General features: G+C 40.5%; 1 protein-coding gene across 1 annotated transcript; it reads left to right on the plus strand.

Annotated features, from left to right (window-relative positions):
• Window positions 1-1,932: 1,932 nt before the first annotated feature.
• Window positions 1,933-16,003, plus strand: LOC140233686 (regucalcin-like). The gene is made up of 7 exons (XM_072313786.1): window positions 1,933-2,074; window positions 8,331-8,630; window positions 11,772-11,954; window positions 12,564-12,673; window positions 13,110-13,224; window positions 13,740-13,871; window positions 14,440-16,003. The coding sequence occupies exons 2-7, from the start codon at window positions 8,477-8,479 to the stop codon at window positions 14,658-14,660; spliced, it is 915 nt and encodes a 304-aa protein (XP_072169887.1). The 5' UTR covers window positions 1,933-2,074; window positions 8,331-8,476; the 3' UTR covers window positions 14,661-16,003.

Consider the following 16,003-nt stretch of genomic DNA (forward strand, 5'->3'; position numbering starts at 1 on the left):
AACTATTGTTCACAAATTGTATATTTAACAATACTTAACATCGATTACACTGATTAATATTTGAACAATGGTTGTTTCTATGCCCAACTCACATGTTAGGACTATTTTGAAAAACTAAAGCCGGGTTTTTGTTTCATCTGCAAATGGTGAATAATGCCTTTAAGGGACACATTGCCGTCATTTATATTGTTTCAATTTCCTCTCATATCACTCAGATGAATAATATACTAATATAATGATTATGTACTATACAGCGGTCAAACGATGGTAAACTGCACGCTATTAATAATAGCCACGGTTCTTTGTAATTGGTGCAGAACTCATTGGAGTGTCATAGAGTCCCCTTTTTCTTGTCAATTCGATGAAATCATAAAACATTTACTTTCTTCTACAGCGGAAACCTATGATACAAATTAATATCTACTATAGCTGACAATTTATATCGTACAAGGAGCCATTTTTGTTCTTACCTGGCCTACCCCTGTTCATCTGCACATTTAAAACAAGAACCCACTATACAGTAGCTTCCATTCCCTTTATTCTTGCCAATTCGATCTAATTCCTAGCTAACAATACCCCTATACAATGCTGTATGGGCCTGTATAGAGAGTATTGATATTGACCTGAAAGATGTCACACCTCGTTTCCATAACACATTCATTGTTACCCACGCTATTTCTCCTTCTATTTCTCCTTCAACCCGCCCTGGTTCATCCCGTCTTGTGCATAAAATAAATTGTTGAGTATTTAGATAGTTGAAATGTGGTTGTGAATTTATCGCCGCAGTCACACAATTTTGAGGAAGTGGCATTGGTCTACTCCATACGATACGTGACGTGAATGTTTCGAAGCTGCATTTATCATCAAGTTTTCTTTTTCACCTTTTTCCTCGATAGTCATTTTAATCACCTGCAAAGTGAAAAAAAAAATGCAACTTTTGAATTGAAGCAAGGCAATTTAATATGCAAGCAAAATGGAACGTGTTGATACAGGCTTATTTTACTTCCTGCATTGTGTGTGACATGGGTCTCATGTGTTTTGTAAGAGTGTGTTTATTGTGTTTGTGTGTGCGTGAGTGAGAGAGTGACAGACTATTCACAGACAGAGGGTAGAGTTGTTGAATGGAAGAAACGGACAGTTTAACTGATGGATAGCGTGAAAAGAAAAGAAAAGAAAAGAAAAGAATAGATTAAAATGAGCAGAAGAACCGAAGTTTATGGAGAACGAACTCTTAAATGCCTCTATCTTAATGAACAATTAATCTACCCCAGAATAAAATACACATTACCGCGCGATATCAATAAATTCAAGTCTGCTCTTGAAATGCGTTTTTACAGTATAAACAAACATGAAACTCGATCGGTACCATTGTACATTGAAATAGTTGTTTTATTCTTGTATAGTGTTTCCTTTTCTAGAGCGCATGTAGGGACCTTATACATGCACACTTTGTGTCCGATGTTAATAGGTTAAGCGCTATAATTTTCATTGGCATTAATTGATTATAAAAGTCAGTAACATGGATGCTGCAGATGATATCAAAATTCATGTTATTTTCCTGTCACGCTATGGTCAGCATTGTGCTCTACAATAATAATGATTGATAAATAAAGTCACTATACAGTATATACATGTACTTGGAATGCGTGGTACACTCATTTGTGCTATAATACAGCAACAGTATTAGAGTAAACCAGTCGGTCGCCATTGCCCTGCAGAAAACAATGTCTCCCTCTCGGGTCAGTTACTCTGCACAGGCCCATTTGTTTATACAGTCACATGTAGCATTATCCTGTCGAGTCCCTGATCCTGTTGAGTACTATCTATAGCGCGAGGGCGAACTCTGGCTGCAACCAAGGATGAGGCACTAATGTAGGTGAGCCAACCTCCTTGCTGCAATTCAGGGTCTTTTTAAATTGGGCCGTCCTATGTGTAAAGCCCCGTACGGCCTTCTTAGCAAGGTAATCAGGTATTATAATTCTACTCCCAGACAAGCGCGCAGTGACTGTTTTGGTTGACCCACAAAGATTATTTTCAGAGGAAACTGCCGCCACCCACTGACACGGTTACTGTGGTGAGTACGAAAGAAATCACGGCAATTGTGCACTTTACGGCCATACGCGCCATATATCATCGGTATTATCCCATGAACCACCACGCACTGAGCTGCTGGCGAGCTTCTCTTGTTTTATGGAACGCCGTTTGACAAGTGATAGATCACTAAACACCCGCCTCACTGCGCTTCTGCGGAGCTAGCAGACACATCGAACACCGTGTGATCGCGATTTCGCGTGCCGTGCCGATCAGTATGGAAGCAGGAGCCCGTCAAAAACACGGATATACGTCGCGTAGTAATTCGAATTGCTACACGACGTTAATAATTACGTCGTGTCGTTATTCGAATTACTACACGTCGTAATTTGAATTACTACGCGACGTAATTATTTACGTCGCGTAGTAATTCGAATTGCTACGCGACGTATATCCATGTTTTTGACGGGCTCCTGCGTCCATAGATCAGACCCCATCACAAATCACGCAAACCAACCACGCGGGCAAGGCTTGTGTGTGTGTGTGTCCATGTAGTGGCTGCCCGTAAATCGGTAGCTAGAACCTATACACATTTCGCACGGCGTCTCTGGTAACTAACTGTGTAGAGACGAAATAAACACTAACAGACTGACAAATCGGGATAAGATTTTGGGGTTTTTTTATGATTATTTCACAAAATAATTTCGCCAAGGCAGCGAGTGGAAATATGTTCTCTGCAACAGGTTGATTAGTGATTCCTTACCTAAGATATAACGCAAAATTCATTCACTGAAATCATGAGTGAAGCACGGAAGTTTACCACTCGTTGCGTTCCGTTGTGTGCCAGTATACAAATGATGCACAGGATCAGGGAGGTCACCTCCCGGACAGGATAGAGTGCGTTAGTGAAGGCGTATAGTGCACACGAGGGTATTTACAATTGTGAAACATGCACGAGGCGAAGCCGAGTGCATGTTGCAGTACATTGTAAATACCCTCGAGTGAGCTACGCCTCCACTAACGCCACGGAATAATCCTGTGCATCATTTGTTTTATAAAATGGGTCGAAAATTCGAAAACTAACAGCATTTTCCAGCATTTTTCGAGTACCTTTGTGGGTCAAGACGTCCGAAGATGTTCGTCCCAAACATTACGCACGTCGCACTCGGAAATCCCGCATATACAGTATAAGTATGATGGGGGGTTGGGTTTCCGGACACTTACGTTCCCGCATGAAAACTTACTTATTTTACATAGAATATGCACCCTTTACCTTAAAGACTTGATATAGACTCCTCATATAGGCCTACTAGACAACATACTCTGAAAACGGCGTGAGAATTAACCTGCTAAATCGTTGGATTTGCCCTTCAAAATGACTCCATGTACGCATCCGGTCCCACAACGCTTGGTCTACTGTACTGTACAAAGTGTACGTATATAAGATTAAGAGTATACGTACGCCACACATGTTATGCACAAGGGAAGAAAGGCCGGCCGGCCGGCAGCCCGAACTAGAAGTTGTTTACAGGATTGACGGCGCGTACTGTATGATGGTTTGTATGCATGCAATTCAAAGGAGCCGCCGCGCGCACAGACGATCGGCAATAGGATTTATAAAATGGGTTCAAGAATGTAGCCAATTGGAAGCGCTGAAATAAGTCACGTGTGCGTGCATTAATTTCTTACTAACATGCACGCTGTAAAGTCACTGACGTCACAGTAGCAGTGCACGCTCAATCTGTTGTTACATGTGCGTCGCGCGCTACTATATACGCGCTGTCAATCCTGTAAACAACTTCTAGTTCGGGCTGCCGGGCGGCCTTTCTTGTGTGCATAACGTGTGTGGCGTACGTATACTCTTATAAGTACAGTACTTATATGTGCGGGATTTCCGAGTGCGAAGTGTTTGGGACAAACATCTTCGGACATCTTGATCCACAAAGGTACGTGAAAAATGTTGTTAGTTTTCGACCCATTTTATAAAACAAATGATGCACAGGATTATTTCGTGGCGTTAGTGGAGACGCAGCTCACTCTCGGGTATTTACAATGTAGTGCAACATGCACTCGGCTTCGCCTCGTGCATGTTTCACAATTGTAAATACCCTCGAGTGCGCTACGCCTCCGCTAACACACTCTATCCTGTGCATTAACGTTGTATATTAACCACGGTGGATTTAACACGCAGTGCGATGGGACTAGAATAACCAAAGCGCACGTGACTCATTTCAGCGCTTCCTATTGGCTACATTCTTGAACCCATTTTATAATGCGCACTAGCACCCTGTCTGCTGGCGCTCGATCACACCGCGCCACAAAGGGAAGGGCGTTAGAGCAACCATGTGGCATACCGAACGAGCTTTCATTACGCACACGCACGTTGACACATTCACACACACTGCATCCCAACGCGAAATCTCACACACATGTACACAGTACAGTACCGGAAGCGTGTTTTTTTTTTTTTTTTTTTTTTTTAGACGTCACAGATTGGGGAAACTAAAAATCTATCGGGGACCCTATATCCCTAAACCTAACCCTAATCCTAATCCTAACCCTAACCATCAAACCCTAACCCTAACCCTAACCCTAACCCTAACCCTAACCCCAACCCTAACCCTAACCCTAACCCCAACCCTAACCCTAACCCTAACCCTAACCATAACCAAAAACCCTAACCCAACGTTTTTCCCATAGGTTTAACACGCGCCATGCCCCAATCATGTGCCGTCTTTAAAAAAAAAAAAAACGCGTACCGGAAGAATACGCTGCGCGCTGTCGACCCGGCGCCGTGCGCGGTGCAGGATAGCAGGGAGGTGAGACGTTCTCACCCTGGAGCTACTAACAGAGTTAGTAGCTCCATGATTAGGGTAAAATCTCGCACCGATAATATAGGGCCGTAAAGTGCACATCCTTGTTTGCCAGCTGGGGAGAATGCATTCTATTGCATTTCTTTCATCGTCAACTCTTTCACTTGCAGTTGTTTTCTGCAGTCTCCCATGATCACTTTTGGCCGATTCTAGCTGCTACCTCTGGTCACTCACTGTATGGCGATTGATCTGTGATGTGATACGTATTTTTCTTTAACACGGTTGCACCATCAGGGATGTGAAACGAATCACCTCTCTGATTGCTTTGTGTCCTCAACTCCCGTCGGTCGATCTGTCGGCATGACCTAGAGGGGCGGGGGGGGGGGGGGGGGGAGAAGTGAGTAGAATCGGTCATTTTAATCTATGGTCTTATAAGTAAATTTGCAAACCAGTTGCTGATTATTCACGCGGGGTGCTTCCTTTCACGGGTCAGTGAGAATTTTGCTCAACGTACAGTATGGATGTCTTTGCCTTTAACTGTAGTTCATTTCAGTTTATATGAAAAATACAAGCTTTCATAAGCAAACATAATACAATTTGAATATGATAGGATTTTTTATGGTACAACAGATCTACTATATGCAATAAATGTCATTTCTTGAAATTTTTTGAAATCACTGTTCCAAAGGTAACTAGGACCTTTAAGAATTCATTACTCTTGCACGGATCTACCTCAAACTTTACTTAATCATGTTCACTTCAGCTATTAATCTTACTAACATCATGTTCGAGGTAAAAATAAACATACAAAAACACGGAGAGAGAAAGGGCAGAGAGAGAGAGAGAGAGAGAGAGAGGGGGGGGGGAGGGGGCTCACTGGTGATACCGATTCATTATTACCTCGAAGAGCACCTTGACACCACCCAAAAAAAAAAAAAAAAAAAAAAAAAAAGTGAAAGAAATTGTCCGGAACAGCCTATCTAGAGTATGCACTCTTGTCACAGAGGCCCAGTAATTGCCAATACGGTTGTAGGCCTTTAAAGGAAACCAAAGCCCCAAAAGCAACGTGGATTGAGTGAAAGCAGCAGCATTAATAGTAGAACACATTAGTGAAAGTTTGAGGAAAATCGGACAATCGATGCAAAAGTTATGCATTTTTAAATTTGTGGTGTTGTAATGACTGGATGAGGAGACTACCAGAGTATATGATGTCGTGTGAGGACAACAATACAAAGAAAATAAAAAAAGAATTCCACAAAAATTCATTTTTTCATGAAAATAACACATTCCATCAACTTGTTAGGTGTAACTGTTTATCGTTCATAATGGACATACAGTGAAAAAAATCTTGTCCAATTAAGGAAGTACGTAATAAGCAGGAGTGGTCCAGAGTTTCATCCACTGCATAGTCTAGCTCTGGACCCTTTATATCGATTCTTCTTTCGCCGACTGTAAGCGTTTAGCCGAGTGATGGCGCGAGCCCGAGAACTGCTGCCCCCGGGCAGCAAGTAAGCCAGTTCGGAGAATGGTATATTGAGATAGCGCATGTGCACATATGAGTACAAATTTAAATAACCTTTCATTTTTCTCAGTTTGTTAGGCACTTCACTCGCTTCAAAGCGGCATAATGCATCAGTTTGCCCAACATATCACTTTATTATGGAACTCGTATTCGAACAAAGAATAAACCTGCGTAGATCAAGTGACCAGAATGGTTCGTCAATCAGCACTGTGGGAAGCATCCATTTCATTGTGCTCTATTGAATCCATTGACAAAATGTTTCTGTTAACATTGCCAAATTATCAGGCTTACCGTCAGAAGGATATACTGGCAGGCACCATTGCTAAGGATTATATGAATATTCACTGCAACACAGATGCTTATCTCAGTGAATTTACAAACCAACCTGTCTCTGGGTACAAAAGTTACCTCGATCTGCTCATACGCAAACTGGAACCCCGAACTTACTCCAAATTCCAGCAGCCCTTGGGATTGCTCAGCTTAACGCTTGTAGTCGGTGAAAAGGGAATCGATAAAAACGGTCCAAAGCTAGACTACTACCACCATGGCCCGACTAAAACATACCAGGAAATTAGATTTTACAGATAAGATTACAAACTGAAGTTATTTCCAGGTATGATAGTTTTATCTGAAACGGTTCAAAGACACTTTTTATGCTAATAAAATGCGTTTCATGAACCATGTAGACCCTGTAGATTTCCCTGTTGTGTATGTAGATAGTACATGTAAACTGTATTACAAGGGCCGCAGCACTTTTTTTTTCATGGGGGGGGGGGGGGGCGTTGGACCGAGGAGTGGATTCATGTCAATGGTATAGACACAGATATTGCCGATCATCCTTGATCGGCATTGGATCGACAACGGATCGGATGATCGGTTTCACTATAACTCTCTCTCTCTCTCTCTCTCTCTTACTACAACTCAAATTTCCACTGATTATCTGCATTACTTGTCAGGAACCACCAATTTTAGACACAGTTTTGGGTTTATTTCCATCTGCTACAGAAAGGTATAGTTCGCTCGATTTTGAGATGGCTCTCGATCTAGAAACCCATCTTAGTTTTTTAAATATTTAGATTGTTACTTCTGAACGTTGCAGGTTTCATAACGTATATGTTTATTTATCCACTTATAAGCGCTTCTAAACATTTCTTTCATTATGTAGAGTCCTCTATATGATCCTGCATGCTCGTAATATAATTACGCTTATCAGATTCCTGTGCCCTTGCCGATCCAGAATCGACAAAAGTCGATCGGAGAGAAATAGCCTTCCCACGTGACAAGCTCCTCTTTAGGACGGCCTTCCTGACGAAAAAAAGAAATGTAAACCATTCTGATTTCTTTAAAGGGCATAGCTAGTAACTGATCAGTGGGAATCAGTGGGAATGCTGGGCGATGATTGTTCCAATCCTTGTGGGATCTATTGTTGTGTGAAAATTATTTGCTTCAGAATGGTCTCATATTCAAGTAATGTGCAGTTTAATGCTTCCAGGTTAGCATGCCTGTGCAGTGACGGGGCGATTAAACTGCACATTACTTGAATATGAGACCATTCTGAAGCAAATAATTTTCACACAACAATAGATATGTACTCTTGAATGAATCCCGCAAGGATTGGAACAATCATTCCCACTGATTCCCACTGATCAGTTACTAGCCATCCCATTTAAAAATCACCTTCAAACCTATGCCTATCCCCCCCCCCATTTTCTTGAGCAGTTGTGTGAATTTTGTATGTGATTTCTTCTTTATGTGCTACGCCTATACAACATTATGCTATACATCCATAAGCCACCTTCCTGCTTTAAGTGGGTTACGCGTGTTACAGGTCACAACATATCGTCTGGGAAGGTACTCAACTTCTTGTTTATTTTTACATCTACGACATTGTGCTCAGGGGGGCACGACCTATGGTACATGTACTTATCAAAATAGGAGTATCCGGTGTCTCGCGTTCATTTCAGAGTCCAAGTCCAGGATAGAGTTTACACAAGCGCCACATTAGATTAGCGCATTGGACCGTATACATGTACATGTATACAGTGTTGCTGGATCCCGCCCCCAACAAGTGTGCTCTACTACAGTAGTTGAAACCATCGTTTAGACCATCATGTCGGTGGAAGTTGTGCAGAAGGATGTTGGATACCTCCTGGAAGGTCCTCATTGGGATGACGTCACAAATACTCTTCTTTACGTTGACATCTACGGTCAGACCATTCACCGATACGACCCGACCAGTAGTCAGGCAGACAAAGTTAACATTGGTGAGTTCCCCTATGCAGGTTTTGATTGCCCAGAACATAACGTTTCAGGTACAATGTACCTTAACATTACGGTCTGTTTCTATGGGCGGTTCTTCTCAATACGCATTATCATATTATTAGTGGCAGTTGCTGCATATTGTGCTGATTCGTAGATCGTAGTCCTTTGACTATATTAATATTATTAGTTGTCCGTGTTTTCGAACCATCACTCATCAAGATCTTTTTTTTTTAGTCGAAATATACGTGTATCATGTATGGATATGTTTCTTTAAGTTGAAATCAGATTGAAACAGACCTTTCATTGGGTTGTCCTGAGTCCCTTTAACATGTTTGCAGCAGTTGCGTAGGCTTAAAACATAGATGGATCAAACATTAAAGTACATGTACTATCTTTTCTATAACGTCTGGCATCATTATTGAGAACTTGATTCTATCCGTATTCCATGGTCTTTTATAAACTAAATACCATAAACTAAACTCTCGTACTGCAACTTGGTTTCTCCAAGCTGGACTCAGTCTGCAAAGAGAGTGCCCTGCCCGTAAGTATACTCAAAGAGGCAACTGTCATGTGGGGGCTAGATCCTTGGAACATATACCCATAGAAATGAGTTCTGCAATATATGTTTCTCTCAACCCGGCATTACCTTCATTAAATATGACATCAGAGAAAGAGTGGTTAATTATTTTCAACCCTATAAAGCCCAAAAGGGGGGGGGGGGGGGACATTGTGCCCCCTACCATGTTTGCCACTCATTCGTCCTTTACCCAATTTTAACCAGATTTGGTGATTTTTCTAACATTTTGTTGCGAACATTTTGATATGGCAACCGTATTGACAACCAACCATGTCCGTTAAATTTTAAATTTCAGTTATAGAAATTGAAAAAAAAAAGATGGATGAAATGAGTGTTTCTTGGCTGCGATTTGCTGAAGGGCCAAAATGTAAAGCAATTATGGTCTTGAATTACCCTGAAATGGCCCTCCTATTACAATGTATTTTATTTATTTGTTATCAGACGAATCTACGTGCAGGTCTTACATTGTTTTAAGAAAATTCCATCTACAGAGACCACCAAGGGCGCCGGAAGCGGGGGGGGGGGGGGGGGGGGGCAGGGGTGGCACTTGCCCCCCCAAACAAAATGTTGGGGGGGGGGGGCAAAACGAGTTTTTGCCCCCCCAAAGTGCCCCCTGTAACAAATAATTAATCACTGATTTAAAGACCAAAATGAACAATAAAGGCATATTTCTTGTCTAAATGTTGTAATTTCGTAACTGAAAATGGGGCGAAAATTATAATACACTAACAACAAACATTATTGTATCTATACACTAATAGTAACTTATAAGTAAATTTAGTGTATAGCCTCGTGTCCTCGAGTGTGCCCGCTGAAACATACCTTTAGTACATTTTTCATTTTCTTCTTTGCTTTCTAGCAGTATAAGAATATTTTTTTATTGTTCGAACGATGCGATCATGTTTAAGCTTTTAATGAGTACATTTCAGATAAATTGCAAAGTGAAAGTAGCTCGCTCGTTCTGCCCGTACTTATAGTAAAATGAAAAGTCTTCATAAGTTATTATCATAGTCCTTCGCAGTGATTTCTTTTACTGGGTTTAATGCCTCAGAAATTTAATTTAAAATGCTGTATAAAAGCGACTTTTATACTCTGTTTTTACAAAAAGTCCCTACCGTGGGAGGGGGTATCCCCCTCCCACACCCTCCCCCGCTCGGTCGCTTCGCTCCCTCGACGAGGATCTCACACCATCACATAATATACCCCCGTATTTTAAGATCATAGTCCTTCCAACTGTTTTTTTTTTTCAATATGTTAATTCCCTAGAAATTTGCTTTTAAATGTTCTATAAACGCGACTTTTATACTCTGTTTTTACAAAAAGTCCCTACCGTGGGAGGGGGTGTCCCCCCTCCCACACCCTCCCCCCGGGCCGCTCGGTCGCTTCGCTCCCTCGACGAGGATCTCGCACCATCACAGTATTAATGTACTCCCGTATGTTATGATCGTAGTCCTTCCAACTGATTTTTTCAATATGTTAATTCCCTAGAAATTTGCTTTAAATTCTCTGTAAACGCGACTTTTATGCTCTGTTTTTACAAAAAGTCCCTACCGTGGGAGGGGGTATCCCCCCTCCCACACACTCCCCGCGCTCGGTCGCTTCGCTCCCTCGCCGAGGATCTCACACCATCACATTATTATGTACTCCCGTACGCAATAATCATAGCCCTTCGCACTGATTATTTTTCACTATGTTTAATTCCTTAGAAATTTGTTTTTAAATGGTCTATAAACGCGACTTTTATACCCTGTTTTACAAAACCTCCCTACAAGGGGGGGGGGGGGGAGGTATCCCCCTTTCCACCCCCCCCCCCCCCGCTCGCTTCGCTCCCGCGCCGAGGATCTCACATGGTCACATAATGTGCCCCCGTTGAGATTTTGCCCCCCCAAAACCAGAAGTGTTCCGGCGCGCTTGGAGACCACTGCTTTCCGCAAAACTGTGTTGATATAATTTATAATCATATACAAAACATGACCGGCGGAACACATACACTTTTTTTTTTTCATCCCGGAAGTACGTAACTGGCACTAAAAAGAAATAGATAGAGATTGTCAGCTGAAGAAACCCGGAAGTGGAAGGGGAGAGATGAGCTGAGGATTTTTTTTTTTTTTTTTTTTTGGGGGGGGGGGTGTTTGTTTGTTTGTTTGTTTGTTTTTTTTTGTTTGTTTTGTTCTGTTTTTTGTGTTTTTGTTTTTTTGCTTGTTAGCTCATAAACCCGGAAGTAGGCCCCCACTTTCAAAACGCTCCGCCGGCCTTGCAAAACATACCAATGAATAAATCGATGAGATGTACTGACGAATGAACAAACATACAAAGAAATAAAAACTACTGGTAAATACATGTTAAGGAGTATTAAGGTTTGGGACTGTATAAGTAAGTAATACGTAACGGATTACGGGGTTTTGCAGTCTGCAGCAGCTCCAAACTGTTACAATAATAATAATAATAATCATAATAATGATAACGATAGTAATGATAACAATTGACATTTTTACCGTGCTTTATACAAAGTTTGTTATTGTGCCGAAGTTAATACATGTAATCCCAATTCCCCCTGTCACTCCAGGGGAGACGGTTGGCGCCGTTGTGACAACTCGAAGTGGACGAACGTTGGCGGCAGCAAAGCACCGCATCGGTTTCGTCGACTGGAAGACGGGGGGTGTCGAGACGATCGTCGAAGTGGAGGAGGATAAACCGACGACCAAATTCAATGACGCCAAATGTGACCCCATGGGCAGGTTTTGGGCAGGTACTAGACAGAAATAAGAAAAACATCCATGCTAAACTCAGATATACAAATGTATACTAGTTTGGCTTGATCAGAATGTCACCATTAACATCACATCAGCGAGTAAGCTAAATCGCAAACTTATTCTTTCTTCCGAAATAATTGAGTGTTTAAACGAAAGCAACCCAACGGGAAAGCAACAGAATACATCCTATAGACAATGGTCATTACAAATGCTCCTATTTTCTTTTTACGCTGTTATAGTACAGACTAAAAGGTCATTTCAGTGTGTACACAACGTGGAATACAAACTTTCAGGAAGCCTAAAGATGCTTACACCAATACAGACTAATATATTTGTCTCTGTTTGCGTTTGTTTGTTGTTGTCGTCGTTGATGATAACCATTAGTTCTGGATGATAAAAATTGATATCCACTACTGAAGGAAAACAATAGAAAATTATATGAAGGCCCCGGATCTCACTCATCTTAAATTTCATTGAAAAGGTGTGGCGTAAAATTGATGTCTAGATCATCATATTTGATTAAGTGGAATTGTTTATAAAATTATTCCAGTATACCATCACTTTGTTCGTCACTTTCCATCACTTTCTATCTTCCATCAATGCAGGTACAATGGGTATGGAGGACACATCTAAAGGACCAGGGGCCACGGATAAAAAACAGGGCTCCCTCTATTGCCTGTATCCTGACCGGACTATCATCAACCGTGTACAAAACGTAAATTAAAGCAGAAAATAAGAGATTTGAAATGAAGTTGCATGGTTTGCACATAATATACGTGAGTTGCAAAATCAAACATTCGATGAGCATGTGCCTTTATATTCGCCAGGGTTGTTTTCATTTGATTACTCATCATTATGTTAATTTTACATAAGCTGATGTAAATGTTATCATTGATTTTGTCATTTTGAAGAACATGGTATCATGATCAATGCGTTTAATGCATTCGAAATCAACGCAAAATCACTGTTTACATAAAATACGTAGTGACTGTAATGACAGTACATTTTCAATGTGTCACTTGCATATAAATAAACCAGGTGCATGTTTTGTTCTGTTTTGTTTCATTTTATTCTGACTTTTGCCATTGAAAATAGTCACTGATTGGTTTAATGTATTTTCTTTCCTTTTTTCTTTACATCATGTAACACAGGTAGATATCTCAAACGGGTTGGCCTGGACCGCGGATAGGAAAACCATGTACTACGTCGATTCCCTCACATTTGGGGTAGATGCGTTTGACTACAACATCGAAACCGGAGACATTGGTAAAGAAACAAAACAAAACCAAAGTCCCCTTCACTCTTACAAAAGACTAAAACACACTTGATGTCAATTACTTGTCGCAAGTATTATCACGACGTTACTATTTATTTCTACATTGTGCAGGGATGATAATATACATGCTTAAATTTCTTGCAAATTCATCTCCTGCAAAGATTTAACGAAAGTTCATTCGTGCCAATTTAGGGTATATTATCGATAACACGCAGTTGATTTTTGGAACACATTCTCTTTTATTAATCATTGTCATTTTCTTACCTGTTTCATTTTTGTCATTACGTGATGGATATTTGCAGTTCAGAGATGTTTCGAGTAGGAGATTTGAGAGGATATCAAATCTAGAGCGGGCGAGCTTTAGTCATTCAAATCAGAAATCAAAATCAATAACGTGACCCATGGACGGCGTTTCAAATGACGTCATCACGTATCAGTCCACTATGGCGACGTGTACATTGAAAGCTCTTGTCATGACGTCATAAAGCTCCTCCCTTTGTTGCAGCCAATCGGCGCCAAGCCTTCGCGATCCCCCGATGTGATGGTATCCCAGACGGAATGTGCATCGACAGCGAGGACATGCTATGGGTGGCGCTATTCAATGGCGCCGCCGTCATCAGATACAATCCGAAAACAGGTAAACTTATTCTTTGCTTTTTCCATTTCATTTCGTTTCATGAACTTTTTGTATCCAAAATCGTACAAAATTATTGCAGACCAGCAATCCTCCAATTCCTTCACTTCTCATGAAATTGTATCCGGAGTGAAATTGAATGATTTTTTTTTTTCTCACACTCATTCAATATTTGACTCTTGACTGCAATTCATCGACTCAGCCAATGTTCGTCCCGTGCGAATTTGGTTCGTGCAGATTTTATATGTATACATAATTACATACAGATACCTACATTTGTAATTATATCAGCATTCATAACAGCAGTTACAAAGCTTTAATCGGGATTAAAATAAAAGGAAAAGGTAGCAAGCCAGTCATTGCCAGTTGAATAATGCTGATAATCCTAACCTAAGTATCCACGTAAACACACGTGCCCTATCCACGTGAATGAGTCTACTAAAGATTTTAATCTATATCATACTGTCTCATGGCATAGATGACGATGATTGTGATTGTCTGGAAAATATTGACGAATAGATTTTACAGATATCTAATATTTTTGCTCTTAATTTTGTGGCTCGCGCTGTAGGAGAGAAACTTCAAACCATCAAATTACCAACAACTAACATCACAAGTTGTTGTTGGGGCGGAGCCAATTTGGACGAGCTCTACGTGACGTGCGCAAAACACCACTTGACGAAGGAGCAACTGGAAAAGGAAGACACTGCCGGGTCGCTCTTCCGGGTCACTGGGTTAGGGGTCAAGGGGGTCAAGAGTGAACCCTTCAACGACAGTGAACTCAGCCAGTGATAGCTTCACGTGTGAGATGAGAAGCGCACCAAAAGTGCGTGGATTCGGCGAACGTAGTCAGCACACAGAAAAGGCTCTGTATAAGTCGTTGCCATTGAGACATATCTATTTTTGGAGTAATTATTATTTTCTTGACCTGTTATTGAAATATATTCAGCCAAATACATGTATGCCTATATTTTTTTCTCTATGCCTTTTCCATAGGAACAAGATAAAGTGCTCTTTCCATCTCTGAATGAATGAATTTGTTGAACCTCTTTTATTTCACTGCCGTGACATCACGACTTAGTAGTCTTCAACTCTACAGTACACGTCACATGAAATGAAACATAATTATCATTTGAACTTGATAAGTCTTGATAATCATGTTTGTTATGTCTTGTTATCGAATTTTCCAGACTTTTAATTCATCGTTACCTGCACTCGCTCAATTCTCAATTTATGTTCGGGGAAACTTTTTGCGTAATCCCCTCCACTGTAATGTTGGCATTTACCTCTGTTTGTTATACGTATACCTCGGAATCCTCATGTACTTGAGTTAAAGGCTGCAATACATCTTTCCAAACTGAGGAACAAGACAGGTATATTCTACAGAGATGGCTATTCAGCCTCACTACACAGTATTACAATTATCAACTTTGTCCAAATGTATACTCCTCTATCGTTATTGAGTAGATCATGTCTTTGGTATGCAAACTTTTGAGTTAAAGAAAAGAGAAAATACATTGTACATAATTATGAATGTGTAAAGAAAGGAAAGAAAAAAGTTAACGACGAATGCAGAGAATGAGATATCCGAAATGGGAAGAGAGTCAGAAAACTGTCATTAAAAAAAAAAAAAATGAGACAGCTTGGTAATGAAAAGATCATGATGAAACCAGCGGTGATTATTTACAAGTAATGATTCATAGTACAGTGCAAACTCAGTATAACGAGATCCTTGGGACCAAGACAATTTGTACTTTATATCAGATATTTTGTTATCTTGATATTTTGATCAGTCGTCACTAAACAATACAAAACAACGGAAATTAGTTTGTTATATCATGTATTTTGTTATATCAGATCTCTGTATATCGAGTTTCCTCTGTATAATATTGTGCTATAAATGAAAAAAGCCTAGTCAATTGATAGGACATGTATCCACCGGCCTTATTTTATTTTTGTCATGTATCGTGTGTATGCCTTTTTTTTTTTTTTTTTTTTTGTAATCATGAGTTTCGAAAGGAATCTTATTTCCTGATAGTTTTGCAGTTTTTTCCGAATACCTCATTGTATCATTTCTCTTCCGTTTTTGCACAAATAATAACGTGTAAAATAAAGCAAAAATGAATGAAATTCAA

The sequence above is a fragment of the Diadema setosum genome, chromosome 10, assembly GCF_964275005.1.
Source record: "Diadema setosum chromosome 10, eeDiaSeto1, whole genome shotgun sequence".
Classification (NCBI taxonomy): Eukaryota; Metazoa; Echinodermata; class Echinoidea; order Diadematoida; family Diadematidae; genus Diadema; species Diadema setosum.